General features: G+C 35.9%; 1 protein-coding gene across 6 annotated transcripts in view; it reads right to left on the reverse strand.

Moving 5' to 3' along the window:
* BIRC6 (baculoviral IAP repeat containing 6) overlaps positions 1–16,884 on the reverse strand; it is a 225,438-nt gene that overhangs the window by 150,210 nt on the left and 58,344 nt on the right. For 3 of the 6 annotated variants that reach the window (XR_006960345.1, XM_047069618.1, XM_047069615.1), the window contains exons 11-22: positions 13,379–13,528; positions 11,312–11,537; positions 10,364–10,524; positions 8,932–9,063; positions 8,306–8,437; positions 6,118–6,296; positions 4,992–5,125; positions 4,057–4,218; positions 3,828–3,959; positions 2,625–2,722; positions 1,071–1,218; positions 94–227 (exon numbers count right to left, since the gene is read on the reverse strand). Coding sequence is in view for 5 of the 6 variants with exons in the window: in XM_047069618.1 (XP_046925574.1) it covers positions 94–227; positions 1,071–1,218; positions 2,625–2,722; positions 3,828–3,959; positions 4,057–4,218; positions 4,992–5,125; positions 6,118–6,296; positions 8,306–8,437; positions 8,932–9,063; positions 10,364–10,524; positions 11,312–11,537; positions 13,379–13,528 (1,788 nt within the window). In the remaining variant the exon portion in view is untranslated. The remainder of the gene's footprint in view (positions 1–93; positions 228–1,070; positions 1,219–2,624; positions 2,723–3,827; positions 3,960–4,056; positions 4,219–4,991; positions 5,126–6,117; positions 6,297–8,305; positions 8,438–8,931; positions 9,064–10,363; positions 10,525–11,311; positions 11,538–13,378; positions 13,529–16,884) is intronic. The other 3 variants (XM_047069617.1, XM_047069616.1, XM_047069619.1) reach the window with 2 other exon arrangements.

The raw sequence follows: 16,884 nt of genomic DNA on the forward strand, positions 1-16,884 counted from the left end.
TTTTTAAAAACAGAATGTCGTAACTACAATCTATTAAGTCAATGATAGCTTAAATAGAAGAAATAAAATTCAGAAATTCCTTTATGTTACTACCTGAAAGGACATCTGATAAATCAATTTCATCTGACTGGACACCAATGCTGCTGTTGTACACATTTTTACAAGAAGAGCCGCTCATTTCCAAATCAAAGAGGACTGGATCAAATGGTGAGCTATATAATCCATATCTGAAAAATAAAATAATGTCCTAACAATTTTCCTGTTGGCCATCTAATTAACAAATTACCTATTTACTTCCATTTGAAAGCAGTTTGACACAGGGCAAAAGGAAACACTAACCAAATTTAACCCACTAAATTCAGTGAATCTCAGTTATGTTCCCTGGAAACCTATACTCCAGAAGATGTGGTGCCAGAGACTCAACAAATGTGATTCCAATAAACTGGTAGCTAATGAACCAAGATTGAATCTTCATCTGCAGACTGAGGCAAGGAAGACATATCAGGCACCCTTCCCTCAACTCCATCATTAATTACATTGACTCAGCAGAAAGTACAAAGGCTTTGAGTAAAATCTGATCAAAATCAAGATTTCTCCTCTAAAAAGATTAAAAAATCATCATGTTAAATAAAAATACTTCAAATACTGAAGATCAGGCAAGAACTCAAATCTAACCATTAGCTATTTGTTTCATTATATTGGAAGTTTTTAGAAAAATCAACCAGCAGATGAAGAATAATAGTTAAGGCCTATAAGCGATTTATATAACTTCAACCACAAAGTTTGAACAGTAAAGAAATTATCTTATGCTTCTTCAATTAACAAGAAACACCACTTTTAAGTATTTTAATACAATTGGTCCTCTGAATACTCATCTTCAGGACTTTCAAAATTGTTAAAAGGAATTATTTCAGAGAAAATAGAGGAAAAGAAAACCTTAGACTAATATTTGGAAAAAGGAAAAGCATTTATTAAATTTTTGCAGGCAAATATATATTTTAGCAATTCTGTGCAAAGCTGGTATCATATCCTGAAAGATCCATTATTAGTCACTACGTATATTAAAATACCTTGTCTGAAGTAAAGCTTCCATTGGCGTTAGCCTGTCCTGTAACTGTTTGGACACAGCAGTAAGCAAAGATGCACAAGCTGTACTGCACCCAGCCAAATCTTCATCTTTAACATAATTCAGTAAGACAAAATACCAATAGACAGAACCTGAAAACAATAAAAGCAAATCAATGTTTCTTTTCCTCATTTTTCTCTAACAAAGAGAACATCATATTACATATTTATCAGTAAGTCCCCTTACGAAACAACTTACAAAGAAGGACCACCTCTTTGGAGGACTCTAGGAGGATAGTGACAGGGAATCTCCCATTTTTTAAGAGGTTTATCAAGTCAACCTAGTCATTCAGGTTTTCACTAACTTGAGATGACTCTGAGGGACATTTTAGACTAGCTGGAAAAGTACAGAAAAGTCTTCCAAACGATCCTCCCTGAAATACTGTTTGGTTTATACTAAAATTTTCAAAAACAATGGATGGCAATGAGCTCCTAGCAAGTAAATATAGTTATGCTATACCGCCAGTTAGACACAGACCAACACAGCTCAAAAGATGATCATCATGGTGTATTCTAAGGCTCTTCTGTAAAATTTGAGATATCTAAGTACACCCCAGAATTTAAGCATCCTATCTTGAAGACCATCCTCAAAAAAAAACAATTTTAAACTGCAAAGACTATTAAAGTGAGCAACCAAGTCCAAAACATCCTACTCTGTAGAACATAAAGTTAACCGTTTTACCCAAAATATGTTCAAGTAAAATATAAATAGATTCTTTACCCAAATTAATGATAATATAACCACTTATCAACTAACTTTGAACAGTTTTTTTCTATAATACCACAAAGATCAAATCCTTGTGAAATATATTTATCTCATTGAGACAACTTGTTGAGTGAATTGATTATTAAACAAAAGACTGTAAAAAATGTCTACAAAAAGATAATGTTAGGTTTAGAAGGGCAAATTAGTAGCTCTTTATAGCAACTAAAATGGCACAAAACATTGAAAATACTTGTAAAATTTTTATTGCTTTATATATGTGCTATTTTAGGGGGACTGCTTTATAAAGTGCTACTTGATAACTACATTCATTCTTTTCTTTTTCTACATTCATTCTTGAATGGCATGTTTATAGTCTTCAGGTGCTTTAAAAACCTACTGGCCCCTTTTCTAGTTTGCCAAAGTCCCAGCAACCACACACAATACACGCACGGACCATTTTCCTTAGGTCATCTCTCTGCACCTGCTGGCATTTTAGCAAATTTGGGAAGATGTGATCTATAGTCTGTGAACAACCAAACAACTCAACAATTTGAATGAGGTATAGAAAATGTATGAATTGAGACGACTTGCTATTTACTTAACTCTCCCACTTTTCCAACCAGTATTACTGAACAGAGTATCTGCCCACCTTCTCACAATCTGCCAACCCTTAGAGAAGCTAGAGAAAAAAGAGGGGCTAACTGAGGGGAAAATGTTGACTACATAATCTCAAATATATTGTGAGATATTTCCTATGACTACTGTTATTTGTGAGTAAACTAATTTCACATACCACCAGTTGCTGCTGCAGGTAAAAATGACATATTCTCAAGTAAGGCCTTCAACAGAACAGATCCAAATCCTGGTTGACACGGGTCACATTTGCCATTACTGAAAAAATTTAGAAGAAAAAAACTTAAATGTATCACCCAATGTCTAAATTCAATCCTAAACATGCTGTAGTACCTAAAACTAAATTTTAAAATGTATTCATACAGATTACAAGAAAAATCTGCCTTAAAGCCCCATATACATGCAGAAAGAACACAAGGACTGATTATACTGAAGGTCTTTGTCACGGTTTTCCTTTGCATTAAACCATTCTCTTCACCAAAAAGGATTAACAAGCAGGCATAGGCATTACTGACTATCAGTTTTTAAACATTTCCTAGATGGTTTAAGTCTCAGGGTCTAAAAGAAAGGTCTACACAATGTTACAAATAAACCTGGTAAGAATGTCACGTAAACGGGAATAATGCCTCAGGTGAAGAATCAAACGACAATCAGGGAAGATAAAAAGTGGGGGAAGGGTTCCCCTTACAAAACTTCCCAAAATGCTACCAATAGGTAAAGAAGCCTGGTAGACTTCTTTTATTAAAAGACTTATGCAAGTTGACATTTTCCCCCTAAAAACCTAAAATTCTTTCTTAGAATCTCAATAATCCTCAGGGCACCTGAGTGGTTCAGTCGGTTTAGCATCCAACTCTTGATTTCAGCTCATATCATGATATCAGAGTTTGTTCCAGAGTTCAAGCGACACATTGGGCCTCACGTTGACCTTGGAATTCTCTCCCCTCCCCTGCCCCTCCCCTACCCTTCCCCTGTTCGTGTTTTTTCTCTCTCTGAAAATAAGTAAATAAACTTAAAAAAAAAAACAACAAACAACAACAACAAAAAAACCCAAGAGTCTTGGGCGCCCAGGTAGCTCAGTTGGTTAAGCATCTGACTTTGCCTCAGGTCACGATCTTCTGGTTCATGAGTTTGAGCCTCACATAAGGCCATCTGGCACGCTCTCACTCTCAAAAATAAATAAATATTTAAAAAAAAAAAAAAAGACTGAGTAACCCTCATCAACTTTCGAGATTTTTTTAACTTATGAAAATTCTTCTGTTATACATTCATTCACCAAGTATCAAATTACACTACAGACACAGCATCACCTATCAAACTATAGCTGCACCTACAAAGTGTACTTTCAACTTAAAAAACCACTAACCTAATGCACAAGGCTAGAAATCGGGCACACTTATGGGCTATGCTGCGTCCCGCCTCAAAGAAGCATACACGCACAATGTCTGAAAGACATTTTCGTGTTTTTGAAAGCAGGCTCTCATTTCCTTCTTTGGAGCTGCAAAACAATAGCAGATGTTTAGACTCATCTTGAACTTCTACTCATAATCTCCAAATAGCTATCATCAGTTGTTAGTAGAATCTTAATTATTAACCTTCCAGGTCCATTCGAATGTACTCCAGCTAACCAACAAAGGGTATCCAACACAAGGCTCTGGGCATGTTCTGTGATTTGGCCATCATCTGCTTTTCTACAAAGAGTGTTAAGAAGCTTCTCGTGAAATTCTGAAAACTGTAACATAGCACATCGTTGCACTCTAAAAAACAGAAGATATAAACACATTAACAACCAAAATAGAACAGTTATGACTAAACCTACCACAACCTGGTTGGTTATTTGAAATCATGAATATCACAATTTAAAATACGTTTTTGAAAATTAAATATTAACAATGGAATGTTGACCTATTAATTTAAGGTTATGGTATTAAAAGGTCAAAACAGCATATAAGCAATACTTCGTTTATAGAAAGTTTTAAAAGAAATGAAGTTTACAATAATGTACTATATTCTGACAAAGAGTGAATAAAACTTCAAATTATATTTGTCTTTCCTCGTTCTACAAATATCATATTCCTGGTATATACCAAGCACTGTACAGATACCTGGGATAAACCAATGAAGTAGAAAGATAATTCATACCCTCACTGAGATTACAAATACTTAAGTGAAATGGAGACCAAACAAAAATTTTCAAGTAAAAGATTTAAAAATTTTATGTGTGGGGTGCCTGGGTGGTTCAGTTTGTTAAGCGTCCAACTTTGGCTCAGTCATGAACTCGAGGTTACTGAGTTCAAGCCCCATGTCGGGCTCTGTGCTAACAGCTCAGAGCCTGGAGCCTGCTTCAGGTTCCGTGACTCCCTGTCTCTCTGCCCCCGCCCTGCCCGTCCCCCGCTCACACTTTGTCTCTCACATAAATAAACAAAATAATTTTTTTTTTCCATTTTACATGTGTGTGTTAATGTTTATTAGAATTCATCCTTTGTACATTTATTACCAGGAGAATAGCAGAAGAAGGAAATGAGGTTACCTTTCCTTAGAAATTGAAGTTTTCTTAAATCTTCGAATGGTGACTGAGACCTCTTGCAGTAAGTCACAGCCCCGGAGGTTCTCAGATTTGCGGGCGCTACCTGAATTTTCATTCTTAACATTAGATGATTTTTCCTAAACATACAAAAACAAATAACTCAATGAACAAACAAATGAAACTAAAAAAGCATTTACCATTTAAATAAAGTTTTTTTAAAAAGGAAAATAACTGTATTATGACTATCAAAAAAATATCAAATTAAAATGAAAGCTTTTACCCTCATATTCAGTAAATGACTAATTTCCCCCAGTATTTATAACGGGGAAAAAACAAAGTGGCTGTTTTAAAGGCAATAACCCAATGATTATAGATTAGAAAGCCAAAGTCCTGAGTCCAAGTCCCAGCCACAGCACTTAGAAGCGATATGAAATATGACAGCTCCCCATCTCCAAGGTTCACTCACTTTCAATATGAAAAATGGAGATAATAATAGCACCTGCTCTGCCTACCTCAGAGTTATTTTGAGGATTAAATCAGATAAAGTACACAGAAGTCCTTGAAAAATTGGAAGACCTATACAAATATAAGATGATTGGTGTTACTGATATTGCTATTGTTGCTTATGAATAATGATGATAGAGAAACAAAAATCTCCAGAGTTCAGGAAAATCCAAGATTAGACAATTATGAAGAGACTGCATGGTACACAGCTAGTTGTAGAAAATCAACCTTGAAATTAGGATTTATCTCTAACATTACTCCCCAACTTCTCTTCCTGCATCCTCCCAAATGTTTACCCAAAAAAAAGTGGTGAGTTACCAGTAAAGGACATAGAAACAAACTCTAAAACCTAAATAAAGAGGTATTATGGTCTAAAACAATTATAAAGGGAAATATCTGCTAACAATTAGTCTGCTGAGCATACTTTATAAACACTTGCTTACAGTTAATTCAAAATAGATTCTTCTTAATTGTATATTTAAAGTCAGTCACTGCAAGGAAAAATTATAAACAAAGTGCCTATTGAAAAATCAATAAAGGGTCATACTACTTCAAGAGTGTGTCAGATCTTGTCCACCATGTCTATAATAGCACTGCTGTAGTTCAAAATGGCACAGCTTCATACCTTGCCTGCTGCAACTTTTGCCAAGAGTGAAGCAAGTGAATAACCCTTGTTACTCTGGTGTTTTAAGGATGGAAGTCTTACTACCGGGCGTATACCACCATTACAGATCTCATCGGTTCCTCTTTCATTTACTGCCTTGACGTGGATTAAAAAGGAACGGTATTTTCCTCCTGCCATACCTAGAGGAGCCAACACAGAATGGGAAAAATAACCAAATCACCAAAAGAACAAATTGTTTTTCACCTTAACAGAGCAAGTTATGTAATTAATTCCACAAATTTTCAAATTATTGAGTCTAATCACTGAATAACCTTCATATGTTGGTAGCAAAATAACAAAAAGCACAGGGGCTATACCAACAACACAAGACAGAAAATTCTGACTAAATGTTACAAACATTTTGCATATCTTTCCCTGGCGAAATGATACATTTTAATAACATTTTGTCAACTATGGGAAAAACACAAAGATAAAACTACCTTTCAGTGAGCACCACTGATCGATAATGGAAGGTACCATTCTGTGAATGCATCCGGTCCTCTTACACACACACGCACACAGACATACGCACATATACACAAGCACAAAAAGCACAGGCTTTGGCGTCACGACCTGGGTCTGAATAATGGCTCAGTTATTTATTAGACATGTGCCCGATAATCTCCTGTGGTTCAGTTCCTTCAAATGTAAAATGGGAATAAGGGTACCTACCTCAAAAGTACCTAAAACACAATTGTGCATGGCACAAAGAGAGCACTCAATAAATACTGGTCGTTACTATCACCAGTACATTTTGCTTCCTTTTAACTAAACTGAGATCATACCACACAATCCATATGTAAAATATACTGCAAAAATAACCTCAAATTAATACACTCACCAGTAAACCATCAGCCTATTGTTATCTCACAGGTATTAAATCCTTCTGTAATTACAAAAGCTACCTTTGTTGTTTTCCACTGATCCACCTGCCTACTGTGCTAACATTACACTGTTATAATCTTATTGTTGTGTTATTACTCTTTGTTTTAGTGTCTGACAAGACCCTCCCTCTCTGTTTTCTTTTTCCAAACCTCTTTGACCCAGATCTTCCTTTTACTCTAAAAATTTAGCAATCATTTTCTCCAGTACCAAAGATTTCTGGAGAATTTGGAAAGGAAAAAAAAAACCATCTTCAGTAAATTCTAGGAAAGTTAACACTTTTAAATTTAGTCCTTTGAAATACATGTCATATAATTCCACCCTCCATTTTGTCAAAGCCAACATCTTTATATTCATATACAAATTTACGTTTCACAGTCTCATTCAACAAAAGTTAAGTTATACTCTCAGCAATACAAGAGATCTTATTAGTCTTGCTCACTGCTGTACCCCAGCACGTAGCATAACACACCACAGGATGTCATAAACTTAATGAATGAATGAGCTGTAGTCAAGAGAGCACATTAAAACTCGTATACAACACATACTATGCATCTAACGGTAAATGTGTAAATGTGGACAGCTATTACGAAGGGAATGTACACAAATGAAAATCGTTGTTATTTAGGTGGTGAGGTACTTTCTGGCTTGAGGAAGGATCACCACATCCCATCCCACATCCAAACTTACTTTAATAATCAAGGTAGGTACTTTGTTGGCTTTTTTAATTTACTGGGAAATGAAGGCTGATATATAAACATCCTACTACTGTAATATCTACCATCTACATAAGAGCCAATTACTTTTAAATACACATTAATTAAAATGTGTATATGTGAGAAACTCAATAATTACATCTGATGTTATCAAAACTCTTCTATAAAAACCCTCAAGAGGAAATATTACAACAATAAAAATAAATAAATAAAATACAACAAATCAAGACAGAGAACTCTAAGTTGACGGGAAAGGCAACCATGCCAGAACATGTCACCTGGTTACTCAAAAAAGCTCTGCTATATCACACTAAGTGTGCAAATATTCATTTTTTTATACTTTCTCAAAAAGTACTGAAACCTCCAAAACACAGAAAGTAGTATCAGAGTCACTTCTGAGAAGAAGGGACCTCAGTTATCAGGAAACTGGTGCAACTATTAATGCAAATCCCAAACAAAAAAGTATCTTAGTTTTGTGAGACCAGTTTAAAAAAATCTATTTCACATTTGTGGCATTATCTATCCTGCTTTCGTAAAATATGTTACTTCACCTTTAACAAGTTTGGGGCTTGTTAATGTCAACATCCCAGCATGCCCTGAGAGATCAAGGCCACTAGCAAGCCATACTGGTCCACACAGAATGTCTTCTTTGTGATCTTCTAAAAATGGACACAATCTAAGACCTAAAAAGAAAAAAAACATCATTTTCTTTTAAATTAGCTTAGAATTTAAAAATAAGTAATAAGCAAATATCTATCCCATTTATGATACCACCACACAATATACCATAATTCGAATGTGTTCAAGTAAGAATTCACTATCATGCTAAGGAAATATAGTCAAAGATCTGATATATTTTCACATATCTGACATATGTTGCTTTCCATTCCCATATTATTTACATTCACCTTGATTTTCCAAAAATATTACAAAACCATGACATGATTTTAAATCTTGGGATATTAAAAAACAAGAATGCAAGTATTAGCGCAGCTGTGTTCACAAAGATGAGCTGAAAGTTAAAGCATATTGCCAAAGCAGAATTACAGGTTATTTTTTAATTGTATTTTTAAAACCATGTTTTTGCAAGCCATAAGGAAATCTTTGCCCAACATGATGCATTTTGGATCACTATTCCTTTTACTGTCATGGACAACAGCTCTGTAATTTCACTCACACTGTGATTCCTCTACATCCATGTGCTGCATTTCTTCATTCAAATCAACCAGGGACGGTTTCCCATTTTGTTCCACTTCAATGTTAAGAGCTGGAGACAAAGGAAAGGTGATCTGCCTATCTACTGCTGTTTCTAGAGGATAAAAATATTAGTAAACTTAATTTTGCTTAATATCAATAATTTATGTGCCTGAAATTCTAAAACCTTGTTATATTGGGAACTACTGTGATTTTTATCACAGATGCTACAAAATGGTTGTCAGAAGAAGAAAAAAATTAGGTCCCATTGTTTCATACACTATTCTCTCTTTTAATGGAATTCAATATTCACCTGAGAAATAATGTGCTGGCAACTAAACTAAAAGTTCATACCCTAGGCTGCAGAGTACAAACACCTGCAAAGTTTTCAAAACACCAGTGCCTAAATCCTAGACCCAATTAAAATAGAATCTGTCACGATTCAAAAAAATGCACCACACACACACACACACACACACACACACACACACACACACACACGTACATATGTATTTTTGAAAATAAGGAATTTTTCGTGTTTCATTGTTTCTACCCCTGGTGTAAAGCAGCCATGTGATATGGTAATATGAAATTATCTCCTGCCTTTTAAATTAACCGATTAAGCAGTAAACACCAGACAGTAACGTCTAGTTCCCAACATGTTACATGTGTACAATCTATTCAACGAACTCAAAACACCAAAGTCTGAACTTGTAAAAAAAAAAAAAAAAAGGCAAATAAAGTTGGGTGTATTTTGGCATTCTGTGAAAGGCTGAGTTTCACCAATAGTCTTAAGAGTATATGACTTCAGGGGCGCCTGGGTGGCGCAGTCGGTTAAGCGTCCGACTTCAGCCAGGTCACGATCTCGCGGTCCGTGAGTTCGAGCCCCGCGTCAGGCTCTGGGCTGATGGCTCGGAGCCTGGAGCCTGTTTCCGATTCTGTGTCTCCCTCTCTCTCTGCCCCTCCCCCGTTCATGCTCTGTCTCTCTCTGTCCCAAAAATAAATAAACGTTGAAAAAAAAAAAAAAGAGTATATGACTTCATTAACAAAGTTCTTTTCCCAATTGGGTCTCCACGTTAGGAAGAAAAACATGTAAGTCTAGTAGTGATGAAAGTGAAACTAATTTAGAAAGGAACTAACTGAATTTCCCAAATAGCATAATTACATTATTCCAGTTTATGCATTTCCATACAATACTGAACTACCAAAAACCTCTAAAATGTTCTAGAAGTAACTTTTTCTAAAATAAAACGACCAGGAGCAGAGCAGAAAACAAATATGGGGGTAGGGGAGAGAGCAGAGAGGAGGCAGGGGAGGGATATGAAACCTAGACAGTCAAGTTGAAAATCAGTTTGTTTGTTTTTTAAAGAAATAAACTGCAAAATCTTCAAATATAAATTCTGATTCATTCTTACCATTGACTTTCCCTAAGCCCGGAGCTTTATTTTTCAGCAGTGTCACTTGTATCTGCGGAATATTGGTGATGTTTGAGTTCAAAACAAATTTGAAGTCCACATGTCCAACCATACAGGCTTTAGGTAGAACCAATTCAAACACATGTTCATCCCAGCTATTGCTGTCAAATAAGGGGGAAAATGCTAAATACAGCAAAAATCTTTCGCTGACCAAAACCACATTGTCATTAACACTTTTCATATTCTTGGATTTGCAGCCTCCAACAAAACTCAGTGCCTCTCAATGGGATCAAGAGAGAAGACAAGCAGCTCCCAAAAGAGAGGTTAATCTTAGCGCAATAATTGATCTTACCTTAGAAAGTGACACCTACCCTGTGAACTGAACATTACAATAAACCCTGTTTCTTACACTATGGAGCATTATGCATCAGAATTGTCTGCAGATTCCTGGGCCCCACCCAAAATCTATGAGTGGGGTCCCAGGAATCTGCATTTTAAAACAAGAACTTCTTGGGGCGTGTGGGTGGCTCAGTTAAGTGTCTGACTCTTGCCCTTGGCTTAGGTCATGATCTCACGGTCTGTGGGATCGAGCCCCACACCACGCTCTGCGCTGACAGCTTACTGTCTTTCTATCCCCACTAGGATAGAAATTCCAGCGACAACCATATTACTAGTGTCTACAGGAGTGACTGCACAAAGCAACCATTTATCTATCTAGTAAATCAACTTGTGAACTGAGTGACCAAACTAATTGCAATGGTGGATTACTCTCACTATTTTATCCTACAACTAAGAATATAGAAATTTCCAAAATTAAGGTGACAAATGAAAAGAAAAAAGTTATTAATAGAAAAAGTTAAGAGAAACAATATATTTAAGAATTTTATGTTGCCTCTAACAAATATATAATGTAGACTTAAAATTTAATACCCTGAAACAATGTTTTACCTGTCAGTCTGTAGTTTCCAAGTTCTAGTATGCTGAGCAGCATCTCCGTGGTGTTGCTGATGTAAATGTTGAGGATGCCTCCTTTGCTGCTGTTCTTGCTGAACTTCTACCCAGCATGGAGGAACAGTGGCTGAAAACCGTGGGGTCAAAGTCTCAAAGCGGGTTAGCTCCACTAGAGATGTCAGGATGTCAAGGGTGAATGGCTGGTCCACCAATAAATCAACTCCTTAACAACAGTAAATATTGAATTTGAAATAGGTTTTTAAAACAAAGTAGTTTTAATCTGTGTTTTCTGTCTAATCAATTACAACAACTGCAAAATATCCTGAAAGGTGTTATATATATACATATATGTGTGTGTGTGTGTGTGTGTGTGTGTATATATATATATATATTTTTTTTTTTTTTTTTTAATTTTTCAGAAAGACAGAGACAGGTCAAATAGAGGAGGGGTAGAGAGAGAGAGAGAGAGGAAGAGAGAAAATCCCAAGCAGGGTCTGCGCTGCCAGCAAAGAGCCAGACATGGGGCTCAAACTCACGAAACTGTGAGATCAGGATTTGAGCCAAAACCAAGAGTTGGACACTTAACCAAATGAGCCACCCAGGTGCCTCTCTTGAGAGTTATTAATGAGAGCTAAGAGATCTACAGGCAAATGAAGAAACTAGCACTGACTACATAATGGCCACAATGAAAATCCACTTGAATATTTTAGATTACAGACAGGGTACCTCTTACTGGACAAACCCAAACTCAACCTGTTAGAAGAGCCTTGACTGGGGTGCCTGGGCGGCTCAGTCGGTTGAGCATCCAACTCTTGATATCAGCTCAAGTCATGACCCCAGGGTTGTGGGATCGAGCCATGAGTTGCGCTCTGTGCTGAGCATAGAGTCTGCTTAAGATATTCTCTCTCTCTCTCTCTCTCTCTCTCTCTCTCTCTCTCTCGCTTCCCCCTTCTAGCCTTCTCCCCTGCTTGTGTGTTCTCTCAAAAATAAAAATAAAAATAAAAATAAAGAGAAAAAATAGTCCTGAGCTCTAACCAGCCCTAAGTTAATAAGGGCAACAAAAGTAGTGCTGAAAGGCAAGCCAAATCTGTATCAAACCAATAAATAACTTTTAGACTTTGTTATTTACAAAACAAAATGCTAAGCATCAGTAAGTACATAACATCTGCCCTTTTTTACTTTATAAAAAAGTAATTTTAAAAAGGCAAAGCTATACTGATGGCAAATAAATACTTACAAGCTAAAAGCTTAGGGAATAAAATGTGTTAAGAGCTAAGGGTAAAACATTAACAGCACTAACAGCATTAACTGTGGAAGCACAAAGAAGAGTTCAGGGTAACATGTAAACAGCATGAAATGGAATCATATACTTAAGAAATCATGAAAAATTTATTGTAACTAAACACAGAGAATAAAATTATAGAGTTACTTCAAAGAAGTCCACAAAGCAAATTAGAATTTCAACAGGAGTAACATGTTAGCATTACTTTTTCTGAAAAAGCAGCTCTGGAGGGCAGTATAGAAAGAACATAGATAGGAGAAGACATACGAACAACAAACAAAAACAAACCTGTGTAATGATGCACAATGGGGCAACAAAAATCTGAATATCGTGCCCCAGGGAGAGAGTATTTTTTTAGCTTTTCAATTCCAGTAGTGATATCAGTAATATTAGCCACTCCATTGATTTTATACTCACTTAATGAACTCCTCTATTTCATGCTACTTCCCTCCCTAACTACACCAAAAGCTCCTTAATGGCCAAAATTGTGTTTTTGCCTCTTAGGTGACATGGCCAATATTGGCCAACCTACCACAGGTGAAAAAGCATTTTTTATTTTAATGTTTACAACAATTTCTAACTACAGAAAATAATAGTGATATATAATAAACAAAATCAAGCCTAGTAAAAGAATGACAACCAGGAAATGAATTCCCTCAACTAAGTAACCAACAGTTGACTGTAAAAACTGAAAGAATGTTTAAGATTATTTAAGAATCAGAAACCTTTGAACATCACAAGAATTTCTGTTTTAAGAGTCATTTAAAAACTCAGTATCATACCTGAAATGCCAGGACTTGAAGGATTTGATAAAGGTTTGGAACCTTCTGAAGATGGTTCTATTCCTTTAGAAAGAGCTCCATCCACTAGTATATCAGCTTCATCAATATCGTCACAAGCTCCTCCAATTTGGAGAAAATGAAGCTCACCGCCTACAGTGTAGTAAAATTTTATCAACAAAGGCACACAGAGTATGGGTAAACATACAAGTGTACACTACATAGGTAAGAAACTTAATTTAGTATCATTCAACAGGCAGATAAAGGGGGCTGCCAAAGTGACATATCTCCCAGAGTTTAGAAATTAAGTTGACAAGGCACTTCAAAATGAAAATTTAATACAGAAAATGGCAAACACATAAACATATATGAAAACAGTTATTTACCTAGTACTAACTACATGTAAAACACTACCTTAAATGCTTAAAAATTCATTTAATCTTCACAAAAACCCTTGAGATAAGGACTATTACTGTGACCACTTTACAGATAAGGAAACTGATGCACCAGCTCTGTATCTCAGAAGTAACGAAAATAGAGTCTTAATTTTTTGAAGTATTCATAATGAAATAAATTCAATTTCTATTTTTTATATCTCTCACATAAAAAAACTGAAAGCAAACTTAGCAAATATTTAAGACAAAAATCAATGGATAAAAGTATATCCTAACAAAAGTATTTAGAGATTCACTTCCACCATGACAGAACAGAGAATGAGGAAGATGATAAATCCACTTCCTGAAAACCAACTACAAAGCTAGACAAAACTGTCCTTCAACCAGGGTGGGTGGGGCAAGCCATGAAAACCAGAAAGAAGGACTGCTACTGCAGAGAGGACAGCTGTCAGTTTAAAGGGCTCAGTCGCAACAAAAATGAGGTGTATCAGCTCTGCTACCTGAAGTCAAGACCCTGTCTGGAGCAAGCAAAGCACTTAATAGAAAGTTGTAAGAAGTGAAAAGAAACATAGGGGGCTTGGTAAACTCTCCACATACTACACAAGGATCAGAGGTTGTACACATGTGTAGCAAAACCAGACCCAGCACAAGCTATCCATATATTCTCAGTCAACTAAGTCCCATGCATATGCAGAAAAGATGTGAGAGGGCATAACATAAAATAAAAACAAAGAAAACAAAAGCCAAGGCACACCTGGATACAGACTTACTGGTGAGGTTGCTTAAGCACAATCACTTATCAAAATCTTTGGCTGACCACTAAGCCACGTGGACACAGAGGCAACAAACGAATAATTTAAAAATTAAAACCAGGGGGGTAAAATGACGAGAGACATGACTGCAAGACTGAAAAGAAACAAATTACAGAAATATAGTCCTGGTGGGTTAGCAAACAAACAAAGCAACAACAACCTCCAAAGTGGGGGGAATCAGAATCCAGAATTCTACAATGTTGTTTAAAACGTTCAGTATTAAATTAAGAATTGTAAGACATGTGAATAAAGAGTGACCCATGCCTAAGGAAAACAAAATCACTGAGAAATATCTCTGAGTTCCCAAGATTTAGATTTGGCAGACAAGGACTTCAAAGAAGCCACTGTGAATATTTTTACAGAAAAACAGGAAATCAGGTATGGAGAATTACAGGAACAAATGGTGGAAATGACTCAACAAGTGAAGAATCTCAACAACAAAAAATTATTTTAAAGAACAAAAGGGAAATTCTGGAGTTGAAACATAAAATTCCTAAAATGAAAAGTTCACCAGAGAGACTCAAAGCAGATTTGAGATGGCAGAAGGAATCATAAAATAAAAACTGAGTATAACTAATTAGCCAATCTGAATAAAAGAAAAAGATTTTTTTTAAGTGAAAATCATCTCAGATACATAGGGACAGATCGAGTATAAGAGGGTACATGTAATGGGAATTCCAGAAAAAAGAGAAGAGAACAAGGCAAGGGGGAAACTGATGAAATACTGGGAAAAAACTCCCAAATTTGAAGAAAAACATTACACTGCAAATCCAACCAATTCAATGAACTTCAAGTAGGAGAAATACAAAGAGATTCACAGATACCTATGTTATAGTCAAACTGCTCCAAGTTACTCAATGAGAAAATCTTAAATGCAACAAGTTAAATATGACTCATCAGGTGGAATAACTACGATGCAAAATGAAACAAGTCCAGAAATAGTCAACCAATAACTCTACATTCAGTACTACCCTCAACGATTAAAGAAAACAATACCAAATTTACACACACACACACACACACACACACACACACACACACACACAGGTACCAGAAATGATAAGGTGGCAAACACAATGTATATTTTTTCTCATTTCTTTGAAAACTTTTTCCAAAGACAAAGATGGTAGAAAACAACTTTTTGGTTGGGTTTATAACTTATCTAAATGTAAAATATATAAAACCATAGTGGCACAAGAGGACAAGAGAAAAAAAGATCAAAGTATATTTTACTAGAATTAAGTAATTAGCATTATTCTAAAGTAGACTGTGACAAATTAAATCACTAAGAACAGAACTCCAAAAAAAGTATTTAAAAAACAATATATAAACAAAGGCAGCAGTAACGTCACACCAAACAGCTGAGTGGGAAGTTCTAGGTAGGGAGCTCTAGAGGTCAGCTACTGAACTAGAAAGGGTGACTGAGAAATCAACTATTTCCGAACTCTGGAACCCAACCAGAAACAGCAATCAGAGGATGCTTCATAAAAGGAAAGGCTGCTGATCTTCCCTGAAAGTAGAACCCACTGCCACCCCCCATTCCTCAGCCCTGTGCCAGCCATGGGGAAAGTGGCCCACACTTCTGGAGTGGCTGGCTGGTGGCAGGGTGGCCAGTAGTGACCTTATTTCCTTGTTTCACATACAGGTATATGTATGTGTATGTATATTCTATTTGTGAACTTTAATCAAACACAGCCGCATCAAATCTACCTTTAAGTACATTATTACTATTTGAAATTAACTTACAACATTAGTTATAGATTTTAATCAAAAGGTTCAATAATTCTCCACAAGACAACGAGTTTTATGTTATCTGAATATAGTCTTAGGACAGTGTCATGTCCATCTGATTCAGTCTGCAAACGTTTTTAAAAATTTTACAACTGCTTTATGGACTGTCCTATACATTTTAACACATCAACTTTTCTTTCCTCTTTTTTGTTACTAATATTTTCAAATGCATCTTCATCAGTTAATCCTTGAAGAACTAGGGGATAATTTTCAAAGTGATTAATTTCGCAGGCTTTTTCTTGTCCTTCGATTCATCTGGATAAGTTCTCTCTCACATGAGATCAATTCCTAGAACTTTTCATTATCCAAACTCCAAGAACACATTAACCTGTTTAAACACTACTTCTCCTCTGACTCACCAAAAGCATATCTCATCAAATAATTAAAATCATTAAACCCTGGCTGCATTTCTGGAAAATATTAGTATCTTACACAGATGTGCCCTGGGGCAGGGTCACTCAGGTTTCAAATCCACTCTGGATGGCCTATGGCAAAGTAAAATTGTTTTTCA

Source organism: Lynx rufus, unplaced genomic scaffold (genome assembly GCF_022079265.1).
Source record: "Lynx rufus isolate CCGP_SWC_20201006 ecotype Redwood Valley unplaced genomic scaffold, mLynRuf1.p SCAF_8, whole genome shotgun sequence".
Classification (NCBI taxonomy): Eukaryota; Metazoa; Chordata; class Mammalia; order Carnivora; family Felidae; genus Lynx; species Lynx rufus.